At 45.6% G+C, this 26,000-nt stretch overlaps 1 protein-coding gene across 1 annotated transcript in view; it reads right to left on the bottom strand.

Moving 5' to 3' along the window:
* The window catches only part of PODXL (podocalyxin like), a 56,590-nt gene extending 30,620 nt beyond the window's left edge, over positions 1 to 25,970 (bottom strand). Inside the window, exons 1-2 of the mRNA XM_054399769.1 lie at positions 25,861 to 25,970; positions 18,484 to 18,635 (exon numbers count right to left, since the gene is read on the bottom strand). Of these exons, the coding sequence (XP_054255744.1) occupies positions 18,484 to 18,635; positions 25,861 to 25,970 (262 nt within the window). The remainder of the gene's footprint in view (positions 1 to 18,483; positions 18,636 to 25,860) is intronic.
* Between the last annotated feature and the right edge of the window lie 30 nt (positions 25,971 to 26,000).

Genomic DNA, 26,000 nt, shown 5'->3' with positions numbered 1-26,000 from the left:
GGTGGTACATCTCTGAGGAGGCTTTCCCATTGACAAAACCAGGAATTCAGGGCTACACAGCAAGAAGAAAGCTGGAGAACGAAGAAGGGTCTCGCCTATTAGTCGGCCAACTTAATGCTGATGAAGAACAATGCAGACATTGGACACCCCTTCCAAGATGGAGCCTGCAACTGCTTTAATTACTCAATTAACTGTGGTTTTGTCATAGGAGATGAGACACAACCCGGGATCAGCCAGCTGGGTTCTTGGCTGCTGAATGACATTGTCTTTCCAGCCCAGTGACCTCATTGTTATGACTCAATAGGGGAATAATGTTGTCCACCCAGCAGCCCAGCAAGGAGTGAGATTCCTGCGTGGTTACAGCTGAGCAGAAGAGCATGGGAAGTTGTGGGATGTCACCGGGTCGGGGATGCAGGCTGTGGTAGGTTTTAATGGCAGGGTTGAGTGCTGAGAAATTCCAGCAACAAATATGATCTAAAATGCACATATACTATGCAAGTGTGGTGATATTCATCTCCTCAGAAACTTCTTGGACAAGTAGGTCCAGGTAGAAAGTTTGATCATGAAGAGACTCACTGGTTAGGGAGGAAAATCCTAAGTGATATCTAGTGGAAAGCAAAGCTCACAGAACTTACACCTGAGGTAGTCTGGATGGAAAAGACACCTGTTCATGCTACCTTTGGACCTCAGGGCTTCACTGCCACCCAAACCCTTCTCTCCAGGATAGTGCCTGGTGGTTGGGCTGCAGGCAGGCCATGGCAGGGCAAGGGAAGGGAGCGGAGGAAGCAGGAAGGAAGAAGGAGCTGCATCCCCACCCTGCTGTTAATCATCCTCCTCTTTCTTCTAAGACAGGCCAGCAGGTCTGCAAACCCCACACTGGGCTCCCACCTTGGAGAGGATGCAAGAAGGTGACCAGCAGCTCTGAGTACAGAAGGGGTACTTGGAGCTGGGCTTCATGAAAATAACCAAATTACTCTGCTCCCATGATGGTGGAGATTGGATCCTGCTTTTGGTTCAGCAGGAAAACTCTGACACATCATCTTGGGCATTTCCTTTGGAAAACTGAGCTGGATTCATGGGGTTGGAGGTGGGAGGAGAGGGCAGGGATGCAGGTTAGGTCCATAATGGGACCTGCAGAAAGCCATCAGCAGAGAAGAGTGAGGGAGAAGGTACTGAACAGAGATTCAGTTTTGCTAGTTGTAATCATGGACCTGGGGGGTAGCTATGGAGAGCGCAAGGGAGAGCAAATACAGCTCCACAATGGAAATGCACTCTACTGGTGAAGGCTGCAGCTACACAGAATCACAAAATTGTTTCAGTTGGAAAAGACCTCTAAGATCATCAAGTCCAACTCTCAACCTAAGACCACCACGACCATTAAATCATGTCCCAAAGTGCCATGTTCACACATTTCTTTAACACCTCCAGGGATGATGACTCCCCCACCTCCCTAGGCAACCCGTTTCCAATGCCTGACCTCTCAGGCCTGTCATGTATGCAAGTGATCAAAGCCTGGCTTTGCTACAAAAGCTACCCTGTCTTACAAGATACAAGAAAACCAGATCCCTGATGACAGCAAGGCAGAACAGGAAGCTGGAAAATCTCCACATAGACTTCACATCCACATCCAGCAAAGCACCATCTGATGTGCAAAAAGACCCTCCTGTTACCTTCAGACCCAGTTCATCCATGTATCTCAGAAATAATTCTTTGGGCAACATGCTCCTTCACTCTGCTCAGGGCAGCTCTCAGAAACCAAGCCCTGAGCCTGCTGACCATGGAAGCAGGAAGAAATTGCTGAGGCATCAGAAGCAAACACTGACATTTAGCAATGCTTATTGATAATGCTCCCTAACAGGCTGTTGTATTATTGCTCTAAATAATCAATAACTAGCAAGTGTATCTACTCCAGACTCTGACCTCTGCTGCTCCTGGCCCCTGTTAGCTGGAATCACTTAGTACATGAGCATCACTGCTTGTCCATCAAGTCTGGAGAAAACTGAGAGGGGATCTTATTAATGTTTACAAATATCTGAAGGGTGGGTTTCAAGAAGAAGGGGCCAGGCTCTTTTCAGTGGTGCAACAGGCACAGACTGAAATACAGCAAGTTTCAACTCAACATGAGGGAAAACTTCTATTCTGTGAGGGTGATGGAGCACTGGAACAGGCTGTCCAGAGAGGTTGTAGAGTCTCTTTCCCCAGAAACTTCCAAAATTCACCTGCACATGTCCTGTCTGGCTTCTTGTAGGCAATTCTGCTTTGTCAGGGAGGTTGGACCTCTCCAGAGGTTCCTCCAACACTAACCATTCTAACATTCTACGATCAACAGTTCTCTCCAGTACCCAGATCACTGTGTGGGCCACAGTGTCACAAAGGAGAAACTGAAATGTTCAAATGATGCAAACCAACAGAGCCATATTCTTTGCCCAACAAGCTTCTGCATGCCACAGTGGCCAAATAAACAGGACATGTATGCTGGAAGCCAGGCATTGCATTTTGAGACCTCAGACATAGCAGATGGCTAAGGCCTTTGCTGCTGCAAGATTTGAACCAGCTCTCCCATATGGGAGCAAAAGAGAGTTGGAGAAAGGCAAGAAATGGAGCAAATCTCCATCTTGCATCCAGCCCAGATGCATGGAGAACTGAATGCACTGTAGATGGAGATGAGTTACAGCAGCAGGACACTCAGCACTGTGCTGCTTCACACACACAGACTCTCTCCCCTTGCATCACAGATCACCCCGGGAAGCTGTCTCAAATTTTGATGCAGCCAGATCCCAAACTTATATTTATTACTACCAAACAAATTTCAGTTTTGTTCAGGTCGACAAAGACTTTTAGATTATTAAGTCCTACTGTTAACACAACACTGCCAAGTCCACCACTAAGCCATGTCCCTAAGCACCACACATCTTATAAATACCTCCAGGGATGGTGACTCCATCACTTCTCTGGACAGTCTGTTCCAGGGCTTGACAACAATTTTGGGGAAGAAATGTTTCCTAATATCCAACCTAAACTTCCCCTGGCACAACTTGAGGCCGTTTCCTCTTATCTATCACTTGTTATCTGGGAGAAGAAACTGACACCCACTTCACTACAACCTCCTTTCAGGGAGTTGTAGAGAGCAATGAGGTCTCCCCTCAGTGTCCTTTCCTCCAGACTCAATAATCCCAGTTCCCTCAGCTGCTCCTTATAAGACCTGTTCTCCAGACCCTTCGCCAGCTTTGTTGCCCTTCTCTGGACATGCTCCAGCAACTCAGCCTCCTTATCAGCCTCCTTCTTCCACCACCTCAGGCACTGATTTGCCAGTCAAGACAGAGATATACCCCAACCCCCAAACTACTTCTGAGCTGGATTATAAGGAAACCCTCCCACATCTTAGGCTGTGCTCACTGCCCTGGGGCATCTCCTGGTTCCTGCTCCCAGGGAAAGCAGCTTACATCCCTCGGTCCCTGCTGCTGACCCCCACCCAAACCAGCCCCTTTCCTAATCAGATTGGAGGGCTCCTGCCAGACACCGTAAAACACTCTCATGGAACACAAAGCATTGAACTGTAGCCCTCATCCACCAGCTCAAAACACAAATACGGTCCCAAAATTGCCAGCATTCCTTTGGCATGGCTGTCCCCCAGACATTTCTCAGCAAATCCTCAACACACACACAGCTTGTTCTTTGGATGGCTTCCTGATTTTGTTTTGTTTTGTTTTGTTTTTCTCCCCAGGGGAGTTTTACAGGTTTTTATCAGGATTGTTAGTAAGATTTTTCTGTGTGGGAGCATGGATGAAATATGGACCAGGATATCAGCAACAACCACTCCAGAGCCTGGCTCTTGGTCTTGTCCAAAATACACCAGCTCTCCATGGTTCCCTCTTCTGATTTCTCATCAGTAAGCATCACGCTGGGACTCTGTACCCATCCTGATGCCTCTCCAGTTGTTCATGTCATGTCCAGCTTCTGCACTGTGCAGAAGGTCATGCAGGAGGAGGAGATGCTGGTGGGGCCAAGTCACTTTGCGTCCATCCGAGATGCTAATAAAACACCACGGTCTCTGTTTCTAATGTGATCATGGGAAGGAAAGCTCTGCTCCCTCAGGGTCTGGCTGCACCACCAAAACCCAGTAAGCTCCTTAAAATTTTACCCTATGCAGCTGTCAGCTACCCATAGCCAGACTTCATAATAGGAGCACAAAAAACATGAATTATTTTAAAGCAGAAAACCATCTACTTTCTTTATCAAAAACTCATCAGTCTGGACTTCAGCATTTCCCTCTCTAACCCTTTGGAAAGGGCATTCATAAAGGACTGTAAAAAGTACACACTGACCATGAAGTCCCCTACCACTCTTGCTGCCAACTCAACTTTATGTCCCCACTTTTTACCACATCCTTCTCACCAATTTTCCCTTCTTCTTGCTGTGCTACTCTTGCCAAAAGCTCTACAGCTTCTCTGTAGAGAATGAGAAGGTCTCTGAGCTTCCTTTTCTCCTGGCTAAACAGCCCCCATTCTGCTCCTCAAAGGACTTGTGTTCTAGACTCTTCTAGGTCCTACTCTGGACACACTTCATTACCTCAATGTCCTTTGTGGAGCGAGGGGCCCAAAACTGAACCCAGTACTCAAGGTGTGGCATCACCAGTGCTGAGTACAGGGGGACTATCACTGTCCTAGCCCTGCTAGCCACACTACTGCTGATACAATTTGTGAAAGACCAAATTTTACCATCTAGCATCAAAGATACTGCAGCAGGACAAAACTCAAGCACAGCACTTTAGGAACTTGGATTTTCCAGCACTAAGTGGGACTGGATTTGGATGCGAGACAAAAACTGGGCAGCCAATTAAAGGCAATCTCATTAATTCTTGCTTCTCTATTCTTTAACTACTCTCTGCCCACACTGTGAGGAGATATCCAAGTTACCCAGACACTGTGAGGTTCTCCCTTCAATTAGACAGTCAAAATTTACAAGTATAAACTTTACAGAATCATGGAATGGTTTAGATTGGAATAGAGACTTCTAAATGTCATCTAGTTCACCCCTACCTCATAGTGAGCAGTGACATCTTTAACTGATCAGGTTGCTCAGAGCTCCATCCACCCTGACCTTGAATGTTTCCAGGGATGGGGCTTCTGCCATGTCTCAGAGTAATCTGTGCCTGTGTTTCACCACCCTCATTGTAAAAATATTCTTCCTTGTGTCTTGTCTAAATCTCCCTCTTAAAACCATTACACCAAACCTTGGCTGGTCATTGATATTCCCTCTACAGATCAAGAAGAGACTGTGGAGAAGGAGCCGGGAGTGTTGGTGGACAAGAAGTTCATCATGAGCCAGCAATGTGTCCTAATGGTCAAGAAGGCCGCTGGTCTCCTGAGGTGTAGGCTGAAGAAGGTTCTCCTTCCCCTCTACTCTGCCCTGGTGAGGCTGCATCTGGAGTACTGGGTCCAGTTCAAGGAAGACAAGGAACTACTGGAGAGAGTCCAACAGAGGGCCACAAGGATGATTGGGGAACTGGAGCATTTCTCTTACAAGAAAAGGCTGAGAGACCTGGGGCTGTTTAGCCCAGAGAAAACAGAGGGAATTTTTCCAATGCTTAAAATATTTAAATCATGAAGGTCACAAGAATGGGGCTGGGCTCTGCTCAGTGGTGACCAGTGAAATGACAAGGGGCAATAGGTGAAAACTAGAATACAGGAAGTTTCACTTGAACTTAAGGAGAAAATTCTTTACTTTGAGGGTGATGGAACACTGGAACAGGCTGCCCAAAGAGGCTGTGGAGTCTCCTTCTCAGGGAGGAGATCCTCTGCAGCCTGCTCTGAGTGACCCTGCTTTAACAGGGAGTGTTGGACTGGATGATCTCCAGAGGTCCCTTCCAATCCCTACCATTCTATGATTCTTTGATTCAGATGCTCCATCAGTAGTTAGTTCTAAGGTAAGTGAAAACAACTGGAAACTGAAAAATAAAATTGCTTCCTCACCTGGTTTAAACAGTGAAAGTGAGTTTTAAGAGAATGACTCCTGTTTTTTCAAAACCCTCAAGGGACATGAAACGATTCACTTTAGTCACTAATTCCATCAAAGACTGATGCTGGAGATTTGCTCAATGAATTGCTTAGCACTAAACTCAAGAGTATCTTGAAAAGTTTATGCACCAGGTATCCAGGCCCTTGGTGATTTGATGTATATTAGAGGAATTTTAAAGGCCGTTCTGCATCTGTCAGCTTAACAGACATTTCCTCTACAGGTAAAGAGCGATTGCTACCATGAGCCCAAAACCAGTGTTACTCATCATCACCTAGGTAATGTCCCATCCCCATCAGAGTGATGGAGCACCTCTGCTATGAAGAAAGGCTGGGAGAATTGGGGTTGCTGAGTCTGGAGAAGAGAAGGATCCAGGAAGACCTTACTGTGACCTTTCAGTGCTTAAAGGACCCACGAGGAAGATGGGGACAATTGTTTTTGAAGGGTCTGTCATGATAAAAGAAAGGGTGATAGTGTGAAACTAAAAGATGCAAAATAGAGTGGTGGCAGGTTAGCTGACTGCTAAACCCAAGGTGATCATAGGGTATCCACCTGGTTAGGAAACCCATCTGAAAGGCAAGGGCAGGCTGTAAATCTCCAAGTTCTACAATGAGCAACTGAGGAGAATCATCCTGGCTTAAAGGCTGTAGCTATAAATGGTAAATGAAAAAGATAATAAAAATCAAATCATTCAAATTAAGACTTTCTTCTTTTGTAATTGTAGTTAAAATTCATAATTTAAAGCACATCCATTTAAATCAAAGCACCCTGGCATAAAATGAGGTTTTGAACCCTTTGTGAGGTTTTAATGAGAAAAAAAAGGGGCATTCTCCTGTTGAATGCATTTATTGGTACCACTCAGGGGTAGGAACTATCTTAGAAGCCTACAAGACTACAAGAACCGAAAGTATTGAGGGCTTTTTTTTTAGCTATCTTGGAAAATTTGAAGGGAACAATAATTTTCAATACTGAGATGGTTTAATAAGCTCAAAATTTACTTTTCCACAATATTCCACAAGACTATCAAGGACAGAGAAATTTGTCACTTGTGACAAAAAGTTCAGCAATCTCTAATTGCTTTTTTGGTATGGGGATTACTCTGTGGCTCAGGCAAGTGTGGTGGTGGTGCTGGGCTGAGATTAACTCCTGCATGCTTGAAAAAGGACAACAAAGCTGGTGAAGGGTCTAGACAACAGATTGTATGAGGAACAGTTGAAGGAACTGGGGTTGTTTTGTCTGGAGAAAAGGAGACTGAGGGCGGACCTCATTGCTCCTCTCCCTGAAGGGAGGATGTAGTGAGGTGGGGATTGGTCTCTCCTCCCTAGCATCAGGTGATTGAGAGGAAATGGCCTGAAAATGTGACAGGGGAGGTTTAAGTTGGATATTAGGAAAATTACTTTACTGAAAGAGTGGTTAGGCACTGGAACAGGCTGCCCAGGGAGGTGCTGAAGTCACTGTCCCTGCAGGTGCTCAAGAAATGTGTGGACATGGCACTTCAGTACATAGTTTAATGGCCATGGTGGGGTTAGGTTAATGGTGGGACATGATGATCTTAGAGGTCTTTTCCACCTGAAACAATTCTACAATTCTATAAAAACGGGGTCAAAGTTGTGATTTTTCCTTGCTGGCTTCACACCAAATGTGATGCCATGTCCCATTTTCCTTATGTTTTGCCCTAGTTATCTCTTGGCTGGATCAGGCTTGTCTGGGAGCCACTGCTGGCTCACCCCTTTTGCAGGACAAGCATGGCAGCTTTTCACTGCCACATGTGATTTTGGTGTGCTTATGGCATTGCTTTGATTTGGTAAAAATTCATGTGCCCTTTGAAAGAGGCAGTGGAGAGAACAAACATTTCCTAACATTGTAGTAAACCAGATGAGGACTGACCAATCTGAAAATTAAATCAGTATTAGAAGAAATTGTGGGCAGCAGGTGGAGGGAGGGGATTCCATCCCTCTTCTCCACCCTAGTGAGACCCCATCTGCAGTGCTGGGTCCAGCTCTGAAGCCCTCAGCACAACAAGAGCATGGACCTGTTGGAGCAGGGCCAGAGGAGGCCACAATAATGGACCCATTGCTGGAAATCCTCTGCTGTGAGAACATGCTGGGAGAGTTGGGGTTGTTCAGCCTGGAGAAGAGAGGGCATTGGGGACACCTTATTTTGGTCTTCCGGTAGTGAAAGGAGACCTACAGGAAAGATGGGGAGGGACCATTTATCAGAGAGTGTAATGATAGGACAAGGGGTGATGGTTTAAAACTAAAAGAGAACAGACTTAGACTAGATCTAAGGAAGAAAGTTTTTAAAGTGAGGGTGGTGAAACTCTGGCCAGGTTGCCCAGAGAGGTGGTAGATGCCTCATCCATGGAAACACTGCAGGTCAGGTTGGATGGGACACAGAGCAACCTGATCTGATTGAAGATGGCCATGCTCACTGCAGGGGCTTTAAAGATCCTTTCCAACCCAAACCATTCTGTGATTCTCTGAAAAAAAAAAAATTAAAAGGAAAACAAACCAAGAAGGGGTCATTTCATGTATCTACTATGTGTTGCTACTTTATCCAATCTGCCAAGAGAAACCCATGGGAATACATTTTTATTTGTTTGTTATTTTCAGTTGTTTAGACTCTGAAACCAAATCAGGTCACCAGCAGCTAGAGAGTGGGAAAATGGCTTTAAAACATGCATGAATGAGAGTGTTGGTTTTGAAGCTGTGCAGTTCAACCTGCTTTGGGTGTGCTCCTTCCTGGATGGCCCAGTACCTGGTTAAAAACTTGCTTCCTTTACCTGTGCTTTAAACATTTCTTCTGTTAATATGAAACAACCAAGCAACCAACCAAACAAATAGAAATGTCCAACAGGAACAACTTTAATTGCTCATTTAGTATCTCTCTATCTGTCTGTCTGTCTATCTATCTATCTATCTATCTATCTATCTACCTACCTATCTATCTATCTATCTATCTATCTATCTATCTATCTACCTACCTACCTACCTACCTATCTATTTGAGCTTCATTACTTGATGCTTACTGGATCTGTGCTGGAATCCCTGCCATTTTATTCTGCCTTTCCTCATACTCAAGGCACACAGTATCTCAATAACAGTCACCCTGAGAGCTGTCCTTTTTCCACAGATTGCAGCAAGATCATTTAAACTTTTCCATCCCTGCCCCCCCCATTTGTGTACATGGTGGAATGTTTTATCTCATCCTTCTGTCTTTAAACTTGGGGGAGGAGAGAAGAGGAAAAAAAAAAAAAAGGAAAAAAATTAAAGAGCTTTGCTATTAGGTTTCAAAGAAGACTTTTTCAAACACAGCTTCTCCAAAGCCTGCTGCAGAATCTTTCAAGTTGTCTTTGTCAAAGTTAGAAATCTGGTGGTTTCTCTTTGCCTGTGTCTAGCAGAAGCCACTTAGAATAAATGTCTGATAAGCTTGTCTCCTCATTTCACTACAACAGATTTAATATATCTTTAAGTAATACAACTTAATAACTCTAAGCCAATTTCTACCCTTTCTCCCAGTTAAAACCAATTAAGGCTGAGACAGAAAATTTCAGCCTTTGCCATTAATAACTAAAGCCTTATTCTTCCACTACAAAATGACCTTCCTCCTCCCTTTCAGCACTTTCATAAACCATGTGGCATAAGACTAAAGCCCCCTGCACACAGAGCTTGTAAGAGATAAAAAACTGCTGCATTAATCCAAATTTTATTAAAGATGCTAAAAACATGAGCAAGACCTCAGTGCAACATCTAAAATAAGATTAATTCAGCAATAAAAAAATACCTTTTCCATTTTGGAGGATATTTTAACGCAGATCCCAGGTGCCTATTTTTAAGGCATCTGTCCTGCACCTCATTTCAAACAGGTTTCTAAACCCAAAGTACTCCTTACCTGTCTTTCTGCTTTGCAGCCTTTAGAATCTACTCCTGACCCACCACCACCAACTTCCAAAGCCTGAAATTCACATTTTTGACACATACAGATGCTGTTATGCAACATAAGGGTTTCCTGGGTATTTTTAGTGTAACATTAGACCCTTTGGGGGAGCATGTGTGGAGACAAGCATCTCTAGGGGCTAAATTATCCCAAGTCACATTTGAATTGCTTTCAGAAGATCATAGAATCATAGAATAATTTTGTCTGGAAGAGACCTTCAGGACCATCAAGCTCATCCATTAACCCAACACTGCTAGGTCAGCAATAAACCATGTCTCTCAGCACCACATCTACACAGACTTTAAATACCTCCAGGGTCAGCTTGTTCCAGTGCTTGACAACCCTTTTTGGGAAGGAATTTTTACTAGTATTCAACTTAAACCTTCCCTGGCATGACTTGTGCAACTTGACATTGCCCCTCTTTCTCTGCATTAACAGCAGCTGGATTAGAGGGACAACTCAGCTCTCACCTTAAACAGCTTGGTTAAGCATCTGAACCTACACAACATTACCTTGGATCCTTCAGTGGGAAGAAAAAGCAACTTTCTCACAACTGCAGAAGAGCTGGCAACATCAGCACTTCCAGTTTTCCCTTCCCCATCCCAGATTGCCCAGACTGGGGCCGATTCCCTTTTTGCTGCCATCCAAAGAACTACATTGAGATGTGAGAGCTTGGACATTATGCTCAAGTTGATCCATGCTGAAAGCCAAATCTGAACCTGGCATGTTGCTTCTTATTATGGATCCACATCTAAAAGCAGATGCTTCTGCAGCACTGAACTCCTGTTACACAAAAAAATAGCCCAAAATAAAGGCTCTTCTGCTCTATGCTGGATGTCAAGATGTTACCACTGAGATGATTTTAATAAGTTGTTTGCATTCTCCCTGTCTCCTTCCACTACTTTGTCACCAAACTGTCACTGGTGTCTGCAGAGTGCTCCTGGACTTGGGCCAAGCAAGCCGTGAGACGAACATTATTTACAGGATAGAAAAGGGGCCTGCAACATGCAGAGCAACAACGGCTGCAAAGACACAAAGGTTTGCAAAACAGACACGTTTATTGATGAGAAAAACTTAAGCAAGACTACCTGGGGCCCAATAAGCAAATGATCATTGGAGGAATTTGGTGCCTTTGGGGTTTGGAGCAACTTCACTCTGTCTCTTGAAGGATAGAGGGGTTTTGTCATGTTAGGGTTGATGGGACATAGAATCATAAAATCTCAGAATCATTAAGGTGGGAAAAGACCTTTAAGATCATTGGGCCCAACTGGAACCCAGTTACCATGACCACTAAACTATATCCTGTAGCACCACATCTACACACTTCTTGAACACCTGATGGCAATGCCACCCTGGGCAGCCTGACCTCTAATATAGTAAATATATTTTTCATAATATCCAACCTAAATCTCCCCTGGTGCAATTTCAAGCCCGTTCCCTCTCCTTCTATTGCTACGCTTCTTGTATGACATGCCCCCAAACTCCCTCACCAGAGGTCTTCTCCGGACACACTCTAGGACCTCAGTATCTCTCCTATATTGTGGAGCCCAGAGCTGAACACAGTACTCAAGCTGTGGCCTCACCAGGGGCAAGCCCAGGGGCACAATCACTTCTCTACTCCTGCTGGACACGTTCCTGATACATGCCAGGATGCCATTGGCCTTCTTGGCCACCTGCTTGGGCACACTGCTGGCTCATGTTCAGCCAGCTGTCCACCAGCATCCCCAGATCATTTTTCCACCAGGCTGCTTTCCAGCCTCTCTTCCCCAAGCCTGTATTGTTGCTTGGGGTTGTTGTAACCAAAGTGCAGGACCTGGCATTTGGTCTACCAAAGTGCAGGTCCCTGGCATTTATTTGCTGCTTCCTAATGGCTTTCAGCAATATTTGGTTCCAAAGGTCAACTCTGAGACACATTAGGGCTCAAGTCAAGCAAATATCTGCATGCATACATACTCTCCCCCTCTACTGCACTCTGGTGAGACCCCACCTGGAGTGCCCCTCCAGTTCAGCTCTGGAGTCCTTAGCACAGGAGAGATATGGGCCTGTTGGAGGGGGGGGGGCAGAGAAGGCCATAATAATGGTGAGAGGGTTGGAACCTCTCTGCTGTAAGGACAGGCTGAGCGAGTTAGTATTACTCAGCCTGAAGAGAAGGCTCCCAGGGAGTTCTTCTTGTGGCCTTTCAGTACTTAAAAAGGTCAATAAGAAAGATGGGGACAGGCGTTTTAGCAGGACCTGTTGTGATACAACAAGGGGTGATGGTTTTAAACTTAAAGAGGAGAGGTTTAGACTAAACCTAAGGAAGAAACTGTTTACCCTGATGTTGGAGAGACAGTATCCCAGGTTACCCAGAGAGGTGGTAGATGTCCCATCCTTGGAAATATTTCAGGTCAGGTTCTGATCTAGTTAAAGATATCCTTGCTTACTGCAAGGGGTTGGACCTTTAAAGATCCCTTAGATCCCTTCCAACCCAAACCATTCCATAATTCTATCATTCTCTGATTCTCTGAAATGAGTGGCTTCTAGGCTGTGTCCTGCCCTCCACTGTTAGCAAGATGTGGGCAATGTGGAGAGGAGCTTGCTTTCCTCAACAAGCCATGCTGACTGTAGGACAGTTGAACTAGATGGCCTTTAAAGGGCCCTTCCAATCCACAGCATTCTATGATTCTATACAACCCCCAAGAACGTCAGCCCCAATAACCCACCAGAGAGCTTTGCACTCCCAGAAGGCAGTAGTCACTGCTGGCATTTTCTAAGACTCCCCCAGGCACTCACTATTCCTAGCACTATTAGCAATTCAGAGCCAGCAGCTGACTTGGAGCAGGCTAAGTCATCCTGGAAGGAACCTGTCCCTCTCTCTTGGCTGTGGAAGGAGCTGAGGACACTGATACCTACCACCTGGAAGTTCAGCTAGAAGAAAAATACCTCTGTGTCAGCAGGGCCCTAGGTGGTCACATTGTAAAGGGGTAGAAAGGAGCAGCGCAAAGTCAGCAGTTCCTCCTGAATGACAGCACATGGTTGAGCTCCAAATTTACTAGGTGTCATGATAAAAGCCCTCTAAGTGTGACTTCTCCCCTTGAAGGTTGATTTTGGTCATGGAAAGCTGTTGTTGCATTGCAGCCCCCTGTTCAGCAGGCCTTTATTAATGCTCTTTGTACTGCAGCAGCCCCAGATAACCGAAGTGAGGACATATCCCCATCCCTGAACATTAATTGCATAGTCTCTCCACCAAACAGCACATAGTCTAAGCAGACACATGCAAAACAGAGTGTGAAACTGTGGTGGCACAGACAGTTCTTTACACAGCATCTCGGCTCTTCAGACCATAGCAGATCATACAGGATTATTGTACTGTCACAAAGAAACTCATCTTTTCCTCCCTAGCTGTGTCTACCTTCTCAGACTGGGCTGTTTAGCCCCAAAATAACTTGCTTGGGCACCTCAAAACTGGAGCTGTAATAAGGGCAAAGTGCATCCCTTCTGCCTTCACCCAATTTTGAGTGGATCTACATATTCCTTGAGGACCTCCAGAGCAAACCACCACAGGTCTTTAGCTACAACAAATATGCAATCAGAGCCATTAAAACTTAAAAAAGCTCACATGGACCATCCCCATCTCTCCCAAATAAGAACAGGAGAAAACACTTCACCCTAAGATGTGAGACACCATCACAGCAGGCAGTTTGGGGAAAAAAGAGAGGGAATTTTTTTGGCTAAGCCACAGTGGCATGTGGAAAGGGTGCAGCCCCACCACGCAGTAGAACTTGCAAGGCCTCTGTGTAGAATCAGGCTCAATCCTGGTTGTCTCACAAACTGCAAGACAAAGACTCAGTGGATTTGCCTGGCAATCTCAAACCCAAAGGCACAACATAGAGTTTCAGTGAAGCCCTGGGGGCTGTGGTGAACTGAGAGCAGGTAACTGGAAAACAACAAATGCCAGATGACTGTGTGCATCGTTCAGATTAAAAGGGGAAAAGAAAAAAAAAAGCAAGGCTTGGTCAGGAGCTCTCTGCAAAGGAAAGGGCAGGCATTGCAAGAATTCAGAAACAACATCCTTAGGTGGAGATTGGCCAGTTATGGAAGAAGCTGTGCACGTAAACAGGCTTTGGATGAGGAAGTTGGCAGAAGCACCTGAAAACGCTTCGGAGGGTTTGTGAGATTTCACATGCCTGCACAGGGGGAATGGACCAAACCGGGCCACCCGGATTCCTCCAAAGTTCAAACCCTTCTGTGATGCTCAGCTCTTGGCAGAGCTGAGGGTGGCCAGATGTCACACAAGTGTGCTCTTGGGCTGGGACCAAGACTGCAAGTTTCTGCCTATGTGTTGCTCCCCACCAGCTCTGCAGTGGGGAGAGAGGAATTTTCTGGGTTGTTTGCTCTGTGCTCGGTCCTGCTACTGCTTGGACCACCTGCAGAAGAGAAGGCTCTGGGGATACCTTAAGCAGCCTTCCAGTACCTGAGGGGTGCCTAAAAGAAAGCTGGGGAGGGACTTTCTATAAGGGCTTGTAGTGATAGGATGAAGGGGAATGGATTTAAGGTGAAAGAGGGGAGATTTAGTCCAAAGATTAGGAAGCAATTCTTTACAGCAAGAGTGATGAGACACTGGAACAGGTTGATAAGGAAGGTTGTAGATGCCTCCTCCCTGCAGGTGTTCAGGGCATTGAGCAGCTTGGTCTACTGGAAGGTGTCCCAGCCCATGGTGGGATCCATGGTCCCTTTCAAGCCAAACAATTCTATGATTCTACAGTTCTATGAGATGTAGCTATTGAAGGCATTTGGGCTTCAGGCTTGAGCCCCCAGTACACAGAGCATCTCAACTGTGTGGTATGGTGGGATCTCACCTCCTCAGAGCATCACCTTGTAAGGATAAAGGTCCACTTACGGCATCCTTCTTGGTGCTGCAGAGCTTAAAGGGGCTCTGGGTGTTGCGGTGAGTCCTTGGGGACAAAGTAAAGGAGCCAAGGAGTTCTACATCATGGACAAGGAGGCAAAATTCAAGGCAGGTGCCAGCAGCTGGGATGGATGTGGTTCTGCACCTAAACAGCAACAGCTCCTCCCTCCTTACATATGGAGGTATAACACCCAGAATATCACAGTAGCTATTGAAGAGCCTGATGTTTTTAATGAACTTCCATCAGTACCCATGATCTGAGCCCCAAAACACCCCAGAGCTCACATCGACAGGCTTAGATCTTTTGGAAGGTGCACACGGGAAGAGAAAAATCCATGATTTATAGAGCAAATAATAACCAAAGTGCAATCCCAGCCACCCTGCAAATGCTGAGCACAGCTCTTTCCAGACGGTCTCCCATTGCCACCAACATGAACGATCACCAACCTCCTCCTCATGAGCCATCAAAGTTGCTCTCTGGAATTAAATCAGTGTACTGCATGGTTCCTCTCCTTTCATCCAAGGGTCTTCAAATGCTTTATAAACAATTCCTTAATTAAGCCTCATAAACAGACCCACAGGGTATTGTTACTGCTTTGCTGCTGGGAATTTAAAGGCATTGCAAAAGGTTGCATCGAAGTTCCTCCAACAGCAGGTGTTCAAGAAGACACTCTCTACTTCAATGGTGATGTTAAAACTCTCTGTATAACATTTGCTTTTCTCCTCCTGTAGACATAGCCCCAGCTGATTGCTCCTGCCTGATTCAGGATTAGCATTCAATGGACAAAATGGACTTTTAAAAATGCACATCTCTGACAGCCTGTTCTGGACAAACACTAACTTCCTGAATCAAAGAGCCAGCACAGTTCTGGAAATGAAAAGGAGTGTTTTGGCAACAAGGGTTTAAAACCCATCAATCTGTGGTTTGCTTTGAGCTGGGTAAAGGGCTGATCTCCAGTAAGCCCCCCCCCCCCCCCCCTTTTTTTTTTTCCCCCTCAGGCCAGGTTTGAGCAGTGGGTCTTTTAAATAATCCAAGGATAAAAAGTATCATTTTCTCTTCCTGATGCAATTTTGTTATCATTCCCCCTGTGGGATAGAAGATCTAATACGGGGGAAGAATAAATAAAATAAAATGTCCTGCAAGCATGCTGTAATGGGTCAATCTGAACCCTTCACAGGCTGCTTGAATTTCAAAATGTTATTTGGCTGATGTCTCCTGTACTATGCATTGTCTGAAACTGATTTTATTTAAAACTGATTTTATTCTAATTTAAGAAATAATCTCTGCAAAATCAGGGGTTGAGATGGTACAAACCTGGCATCCAATACTTTTAGCAAAATAACCATATTCAAAATAGCTGCTTTTAAGAACTTCAGCAAACTTGGGCTTGATTCTGCTCAGCCCCACAGACAATGCTCTCACCTTCTTCCTTATGACACCCAAAACTAAACTTTGAAATCCCAGCACCATATTCACCCACCCATTTTCATCCAATTTAAACAGAGCAAACCATGAGGGCTCCATCCCAATCATAGTTTTTGAAGATACCAAAAATCCCACAGTTTCACTTACATATCCTATTTCTTCCTATTTTGGGGGTGGAGAAAAGGGGGAATTTTAGGTTGTGAGTAACACAGATGATCACAGCAGATAATCAGCCTTAGAGTTAAGCACTGCTGGGACTCCAAGTCCAAACACCCATCAAGGAGAGATGCCTATTTCGCCCCCTAAGGAAGAAAATCCTGGTGCCAATACCAAGGGAGCAACATAAAAGCACCTTTCAGGAGCTTATTTCAAAACTCAGAAGCAGCAAATGAGTGGCAGAAAACACTGTTTTGAAGGATTTAATCAAATTATTTCTGAGAAAAATGCAATAGGCTCACTTTTGAGGGCTACAGAAACAGGTCCCCCCACCATCCTCCTGCTGAAAGCCTGTTTTGTACTGATCCCAGCACACAAAACCAGAACAAAACCTTCCGAGTGGGCAAAGTCAGCTCAACTCAGCTAAATTATGGCCAGCATAAGAAAAATTGCATTAACAGCTCCTACTTTATACCAGTATTAATGAGGCTGAGGCTTCTTTAATTTTAATGGGGAGAGAAATATCTTTTAAAGCCCATGTTGGCATCAGGGAGTGATGAGGCTTCAACACCTGCTTGTCCACTGAGCTTTGACATCGAGTCCCAAGAGAGGAGCAGGAAAATCCCATGCAGGTGGAGAATTCAACCAGATCTCTGTGATTTCACCCCATAGTTAAAGTTTCAGGTCCCTGCCTCCACTTGGGCTTTTAGCTCTGGAGCATCCCCCAGCTTTTGTTACCTCAAATAAAAGCACATTCAGCTCAGCAGAGGCTCTGCTGGGAGCCACAACCCACAGCGAGATTTCACCTTCTCCTATTTGATTTTCGTTTTCATTTATTATTTTATTTTATTTTACTTCCTCCTTCCCTCACCTTTGCTGAATACAAGGAAGAAAATACCTCACTCCTGCCTGCTTTTATTCACTTTTAAACTAATCAGTGCATTTCCTTTGCCCACTCCATTTTGGTACAGTTTATGGCAACCCTCACCCCCTCCCCCTGCGAAGAACCAGACCTCCTACTGCACCGTTTCCACACCACCATTAACCCCAATACTATGGCAGGACCTGAGACACCATTCCCACTCCCAAACCTCCCAGCATGATGCACCCTGCACAACTCCACAGCTGCCCTACAGGGAAGCATCTCCAGTTTATCCTTGTTCCAACATCACCATCGACTTGCACCAGGGAATTACTGTCTCCCACCAGTTTTTGTCCCCCTCTTTTCCCACACAAATTCCAGAAACCAAGGGGGAGGGCTCACAACCAATACATGCAGCACCTGACGCACTGGACCATTGCAAGAGCAGGCACACCAAACCAAACCAAAGGTCTCCCCTTGCTTGGTAGGACCCTAAAAGTTCTGGGACTCAGATAGGACCTAAAAGAGGGGTGAGAGGCTCAGATGGGACCCCAAAAGAGTGTTGTGATGATCAAACAGGACCCCATAAAAGGGTCGTGAGGCTCAGATGGAACCCCAAAAGAGGAATATGAGCCCCAGTTGGGACCCCAAAGGAGAGATTGAGATTGAACCCCAAAGGAGTGATGTAATGTCCATTCAGGTCCCCAAAAGAGGGTTTTGAGTTTCAGATGAGACTTAAGAGAGGGGTGAGAGGTTCAGATGGAATCCAAAAGCGGCGCGAGGCTCAGATGGGAGCCGAAAGACGTTTGTGAGGCTCAATGCTTTGCATATCGCTCTCCCAAGACCCCAAAGTCCTGAAGCAGCTGAAGCAGCTCCTACCGTCGCAGACAGAACCAAGCACTGCGGCTCCTGCGACCCAAGTCGAGCTGCCGCGAAGGGCTGGGTGTGCTCAGCTTCTGAATAAGAGGGTTGATCAGCCTAGAATCAGCAAGCTGCGGGAAGCGGAGGGGCACTCAGCATCCCCCTCCTTCCCCCTCCCCATTGATTTTCCCGCTTTTCAGGAAAGGAGTTAAAAACGGGAAAAATGGGAAGGGAGGCGAAAAGGAGAGGAGAAGGCGGGGAAAAGAAAGGAGAGTGTAAAAAGTGGGGCAAAAAGCTGATGAAGGATAGAATTCGAGCAGCCAGGGAGGTGGCACTTACCAAGCAGCAGCAGCGGCAGCAGCAGCGGTGCCCGCATGGTGCTCTGCGCGGCCGTGTCCGCCGCGGCTCCCGGCGCTCTCCCCGCTGGCGCGGGAGGTGCGGCCGCTGCCCACTCCCGGCCCCGCTGCCGTCCCGGCCCCGTGTTCCCCCCCCTACAACCGGGGGAGGTACACGGTGGCCCTAGCCCGCCCTCGCCTCCGCCCCCGGCTCGGAGGATGAAGAGAGGGGCCGGGGAGAGGGGCGGGGGGAGAAGGAAGGAGGTGGGGGGGGGGGCGGAAAGGAGGAGAGAAGGAAGGCGGGGGGTTGGAATATGGGAGAGAGGGTTGGGAATGGCTGGGATAAGGGTTCTGGGGTTCTCAATTGCATGAGGGGATTGGGGGAGTTTGTTGGAATAGGATTATTAGGGAGGATTTTGTGCTTTCAGTGGAGTGGTGGGTTGGGAGGAATTTGGGGCTCTCAAGTGCATGGTGGGGGATTTGGGGCTCCTATCTGCATGGTGTGGGGGGGTGGGGTTGGAGGTTTCCATTGGAATGGGGAGATTAGGGAGGATTTGAGAGTTTTGTTGGAACGGGGGGTTGGAGGGGATTTGGGGTTCTCAAGTGCATGGTGGGGATGTGAGGTTCCCCTCTGCATGGAAGGGTCTGGGGGGTTTAGTTGGAATTGAAAGATTACGGAGGATTTGGTGGTTTCATTGGGGTGGGGGTTTGGGATGGGTATTTGTTGAAATGGAGGCTTTTGGGGACATGGAGATTTCACTGGAATTAGGGTTTGCAGGGATTTGGGGGTTTGGAGTTCTCAACTGAGTGGGGGGATATAGGAGTTTTGCTGGCATGGGGGCTTGAGAAGATTTGGAGGTTTAGCTGGGGTGAGGGTTTGAGGGTGAGGATCTTCAGCTCTTACGTGCATGGGGATATTTGGGGTGAAAACTGGAATATGAGGATGATTTGGGATTCCTCTCTGCATAGGGAGCTTTGGGTGTTTTGTTGCAGTTAGGGACTTGGGGAGGATTTGGGGGTTTCATTTGGTTTGGGGGTAGATTTTATTTTTTAATCTGAGTAGGTGCTTGGGAGTTGGGTGGGATGGGATTCCCACCTGCATGTGGAGGGATGAGGGGTGTTTATCAAGATGGCACCTTGGGGTAGATTGTTGGGGTTTTTTTGGTCATCATGGGGCCTTAGGGAGAAATCTCGTATTTTCTCTGGATGGAGACTCAGAGATTAATTTCATATTCCCAACCATATGAGCAATGATTTGGGATTTTCATCTATATAGGGACTTGGAAATCAATTTGGGATACCCATCCACATGGAAGAAATTTGAGATTTTTATCAGGATGGGCATTTGGGGATAGATTTGGGATTTTTGTGCAGATGAAAGTTTGGGGTTTGACTTTGGATTCCCATCTAGATGAGAGTTATTTGGAGATTTTAACCTAGGCAGGGTTTAATCTGAGATTCTAACCATGACTGGGAGTTGATTTGGGGCTCATATCTAGAAGGGAGGCTAATTTGGGATAGCTCTCTGCAATGCATGCTGTGATGGTACAAAATTCCCCAAATCCCTCCTCTTCCCCTTTAGTGATGTGTGAAGCCCTGGGAGCAGAAGATGATGCAGACCAGGGAAGATGCATAGTGGCAGGTCTGCTGGGGTGTGAACACTACCTTGGTGGCACTGTGGCACCTGTGTTCACTTTTAGTACCAGGAACTGGGCACGATGCTCACACCCAGGTGTTGCTCCTGCATGTTCTTTCAAACATTACTCAAATAAGTTAGTGTACCTTTGCAGAAGATGTTTTCCAAGAAAGGTTAGAGATTGCCTCAAAGGAAGCAATATGCCCAAAATACTAAGGACCAAATTATTATCAGATCTTTGCATTTTTTGTGTCAAGAGGGAAGGGTGCTGAAAGTTTTTATCTAGTGCTCGGGGAAGGAACATTCACTGCAGCTACAAGGAGACTAAAAATAAGCTCAGAGCTTTGCACCAAATCCTCCCCCTTGCACTGGCAGATCCAGTTAACCAAGAACCTTCCCAGCCTGGATCCAGAGGTAGTAAAAAAAACTCCACTCAAAAAACTACTCAAAGTTGGTTCTCTTGATACCTTCAGTTCAAGATGGACGTTCTTGTTGCAAGGTCACCTTGAGAAGACTTGAGGAGAAGCTTGGGTTAGTTCTCTCAGCCTTCCCTACCTGTTTTGTAAGTTGTCCCCAGCAAAGGCTCCTTGTCCTGATTTTAGCTTCAGGGTCAGTGCAGTGAGATGACCCAAATCCCTTGGCCAGCCTCATCTCCTCTTGCTACCACTGTGCATTACACAGCACCTAAGAGCCAGGAAACTGGAGTTGCAATAAACGAATGGATGAGTTGATGAACATTATTAACCTCACCAGTATCAGAGAGGCTATTCCTTCTCTCCTTGCAGAATAATTTTAATAACAGAGCACATTCCACCCCTCTTCCCCAACTCCCAATCAGTACATTTCTGTGTTAATTGTCAAGTCAAGACAGCCCAGGGAAAAACCTGAGATGCACCAGTGTGACAGTGCCCCTCTTATACTGGGAAAGTGGTGCCGAGCTCCTCAAAAACTCCATTTGACACAACAGCATTGTAATACACTGCAAAATATCTCATGGACAGACACAGACCTCTTGGAAGAGGGCCAGAGGAGTCCACAGAAATTATGAGAAGGATGGAACCCCTCTGCTGTGAGGACAGGCTGAGAGATTTGGGGTGGTTCAGCCTGGAGAAAGAAGACCTTCTTGTGAACTTTCAGTGCTTAAAGGAGCCTATAAGAAAGCAGGGGATAATATTTTTGGCAGATCTGCTGTGACAGACCAAGGGGTGATGCTTTTAAACTAAAAGAGGGGGGATTTTGACTAATGATTAGGAAGAAACTCTTTACTGTGGTAGTGGTAAGACATGGACACAGGTTACCCTGTGTCTACATTTAGCTCATATTTGGGGCCATAGAATTTGCATTTGCTCTATCATCTGACAACCCCTCTCCACCAGAGAAAGGGAATCAGGAAAAGGAGACCCAGAGCACGAAGTGAAAATGAATTTAATGAAATAGCCAAGTTGGTACCAATGCCAATAAAAAGTATAGAAAGTTATACTTTTTATTGGCATTGGTGCAGCAGTCACAATGTCCAGGAAGGCAGCCCTCAAGAGCAGGAAAGGGGTGAGGAGCAGAAGCCTGAGGACAAGTCCAAGCAGGAGGCTCTAGCAGAATGCTCCCTTCTTCTGAGCAGATTTTTTCCTTTATACTGAGTGTGATGAGCACGTGGTCTGGGATACATCTGTGAGCCAACTCCAGTACTGTGTCCTGGCTGACTCAGAACTACCAGTAGCCTGCAGCCCGTGGCTGGCCTGGGATTCTGACCCAGCAAAACCAGGTTGCTTAGACTGGTAGTAAAAACCTCAGCCCTGCAAACATTCCAGATGAGAGTGGGCAGGGCTCTAATCAACCTGATCTAGGTGAAGATGCCTTTGCTCCCTGCAGAGGGTTGGACTAGATGACATTCCCAACCCAATCCATTCTATGGTTCTATGAAAACAAAGTGTCCTGAAATTCACTTTAAAATCAGGCTGGCTTCAACAGCCTTTGGCTTTACTCTGCAATAATCATTTTGAGAATTAAGAGGAAAGGAAAGTCACCTGACTGGCCCCATCAGCAGATCTGTGCTGTGCTGGTCCTTTGGCTTTGTGAGTAAAGGAGACCTCACCCTCTAATCATTTGATGCCTAAATCTTTTTAAATTGCTGATCTAGCTGTATATTTCTTTTATATTATCAGAACAGACACCATTCCACACAGGGAGTTTTGTCAGTCCTCAGCAGGAGTCTGCTCTCAACGTACTTGTTGGACCTTCTTTTATCTCAAGAGACAGGGATCAGAGCAGAGCCACTGCAGTGGGTGAGTGGATATTCTGCAGAAAACCTCCTTTGGGAGTTTTGTGGCATTCATTGGATACTCATCTCTGCCATCTGTGCTGGATATTTCTTCTCAGTCCACAGGGCTATCTCCAGAGCATTTCTAACCTCCTCTCTGACTGCTTCTAACTGCATGATCATGCTGTCCTCCCTTGCTGCAAGTCTTGGCTGCTGGCAGTTGCCTTGGTGGCTAAAATAACAGCATAGTCTCTCCTTCTTGGGAAATCCGATTCATCTACTAAGCTAACCTTGCATTTTCAAGGGGCTGCAAGAAGCAAGGACTTACATCACTTCTGTTGCTCTGCCTTGCCTGCTTGCAGTGACCCTGAATCTGCCTATCGTCTCTGCCTCAAAGGGGATAATTACTAAGACTGTGTCAGATCAAGGCTAAAAATCATGAGCAGCTGAAGGAAAAAAAGAAGAGATATTTAGCATGACTGCTTCAGAAGCTGGATGTCAAAGCATATCCCATTCCAATGCCTAACCATCAGCTTGGGGAAAAGGTCAGAAAAAGGCCTAACTTGGGAAAGTGGATGCTTCTAGGGGTGTCAAAAAGGCATTGGTGTTTCACAAAAAGTTAAAGTTGTCTACACTCAAAGATATGCAGCATCCTGGGTTACATCAGGAATAGTGGGACCATCAGGTTTAGGGATGTGATTATTGCCCTGTACTCAGCGCTGGTGAGGCCACACTTTGAATACTGTGTTCAGTTTTAGAACCCTCGCTCCAAGAAGGATATTGTGATGCTGGAGCATGTCCAAAGGAGGGCAGCTAAGCGGGTGAAGGGCCTTGAACACAAGTCTTATGAGGAACAGCTGAGGAAACTAGGGCTGTTTAACCTGAAGAAAAGGAGGTGGGCCTCATTGCCTTCTCCAACTACCTCAAATGTGGTTGGAGCGAGGTGGACATCTGTCTCTTCTCAAACAACAAGTGACAGGACAAATTGTGCCAAGGGAGGTTCAGTTTGGATATTAGAAAAACTTATTCACAGAAAAGTTATCAGGCATTGAAACAGACTGCTCAGGAAGGTGGTGGAGTCACCATCCCTGGAGATATTTAAAAGGCATGTGGATGTGGTGCTGGGGGATGTGGTTTAATGGTAGGACCTTAGTAGTGCTAGGATTGTGTGCTTTAATGCAGCAGTTGGACTTGATGATCTCAAAGGTCTCTTTCAGCCTCAGCAGTTCTCTGATTCTATGATTGCTGGCTGGGAGTTTCATGACAAACATCTCAGTTTTGGAGGTTTTCCTAAATACCAGCATCACAGACTCAGGAAATTCTGTAAAGGCTTTTGCTGTCAACTCTGAACATGAAAAGGCATGGCTTAAAGGTGCAAAGAAAGGAGAATGGTCTGTATATCTGCCTGAGGAAAAAAGAGATAAAAATTAACTGTAAAATTTATTATTAACGTTATTGTGATTATTTAAAATCTCATGGGCTTACTCAGCTAGATGCCTTTTTTAATTATATTGTCATGGTTTAAAAGGAAACCAGATTCAAGTATACCTGGTTCCTCGTGTCTGGCGTCCAAGCTAAATATTTGTCTAAGATTGTGAAAAAGCAAAACAAAGAGAAATGTTGGTTTTAAGGTATGTAACTCAGATGGGATGAGTCTTAGAAGGAGGAAGACTTCATATAGAATCATAGAATGGTTTGAGCTGGAAGGGACCCTCAAAGGTCAGCTTGCACAATCCCCTGCATTAAGCAGGGACATCTCTCAACTAGATCAGGTTGCACAGCCCTATCAAGTTTGACCCTGAATGTCTCCAGGGATGAGGCCTTGACCATGTGTCTGAGCAACCTGTTCCAGTATTTTATATGACACAAGATTTCTTTGTTGGGCAAACCATAAGGGGCTTTCACGATTCCCTGGAGGGTATGAAAAACCCATTTCTTCTGCAGTTACAAGTACGCTGGACAGAGAAGAAGAAAATACAACAGAGGAAATGCTCTTGTACCTCACAGCACTGGGATAAACTCCCAAAGAAAGCTTTTTCTTCTCTGTACCATGTAATTCCTTCTCAACTGTGTGCAGACTCATAGTAACATTTGACTGACATCTCCAGGCATCCTTGCAATATTTACCTATTTTCACAGAGAATGACCAAGGAAAACCTCTACAGCATGAAAATCCTCTGGCTGAAGTCCAGCTTAGGATCATTTAACTTGGCAGTAATCTGATTTTATTGAATGTCATCACTATCTTCCTTATGCGACAGGACACAAAGTAATAATGTTTGGAATTCAAATTTGGGGTTAAGAGGGGAAGACGAAGGGCAGTGCGCAGGGCTGGTGCCTCTGGTGTTGAATAACAGTGTGAACAACGCCACGTGGGCTCCTGGGGTGAAGATCACCAGTGGCTGTTTCAGGAAGGAAAGTGAAAAAAACCAAACCACCCAAACTACCCTCCCGTCATCAAGAGAAAAAAATCCCCATGATCTGATGTCTGCCTGGCAGATAGCTTCAAAGAAATGGGACCATTGTCAGAATGAAGCTTGAAACTAGATCTGAAGTGAAGAAAAGAGGCTGTTCATGAGAAGAATAGCAGTGAGGTGGGGTTCAGTCTCTTCTTCTTAGCATCAGATGATAGGATGAGAAGAAATGACCTGACATTGTGCCAGGGGAGGTTTAGATTGGATGATTGGCTAGTAGGAAAAAATTCATTATTGAAAGATTGGTCAGCTATTCAAACAGGTTTCCTAGGAAGGTGGTGGAGTCACCATTCCTGAAGGTGTTCAAGAAAAGTGTGGACATGCCACTTTGGGACATGTTTTAGTGGCCATGGTGGTGTTAGGTTGATGGTTGGACTCAATGATCTTAGACATCTTTTCTAACCAAAACAATTCTATGATTCTACGAAAAAAAAAAAAAAAGATCCCACAAAAAACCAGGGGAAAAGTTGTGGTGTGCACAGAATAGGCAACTGAGGCTATTCCTGCATATTTCAGGAGATAGGGAGTCAGGAGTGTCCTTTAGCATTTATACCTTAGCTTGGTCCTGACTTAGCAAGAAGAACCAAAATGCAGCTTGCCTTGGGAGCAGGAATTGTCTCGAGAAAGCTGAGGAACACCTGAGATACCACTCACAGTGCCAGCTGCAGTTTCCCAAACTCCTGTGAGTAAAGGGGCAAAAATTCCTTTGGAGTTGACATATTAGACAAAAATAATCTGGTTTTGGCCCTCAGCTCTGATACAAGCTCCTGATCGCAACTATGACCCTATTTTGGAGGACTTCTGTTCCTCCACTTTGCTTTGGACTTGTCCACTTGGGTATAATTTCTGATTCTTTTGGGTTTAATTTTTTTGAGAAGAAGTGAGGAACTTTATTTTTAGCAAGTTGTTAACCCTCCTGCAAAGCACATGCTCCAGGAGGTCAATCACCATCTCACACACAGATGCATACACACATATCTGTCTGTAGGTGGATTTGACTCTGGACAACACACTTACATTTCTGTATTCTTGTCTCCAGGGTAGTTGTAGACATCTCCATTCGAGGTGGTGTTGAAGCTGCTGTTATCATAACTGGAGAAGGAGGACACTGTGCAGTTGTTAAACATAGGTTCCTGGAGCCATCTGAGGTACTGCAG

Source organism: Indicator indicator, chromosome 3 (genome assembly GCF_027791375.1).
Source record: "Indicator indicator isolate 239-I01 chromosome 3, UM_Iind_1.1, whole genome shotgun sequence".
NCBI classification, from domain to species: Eukaryota; Metazoa; Chordata; class Aves; order Piciformes; family Indicatoridae; genus Indicator; species Indicator indicator.
The sequence above is the reverse complement of the archived record's forward strand: the minus strand, read 5'-3'. Positions and strand labels throughout refer to the sequence as shown.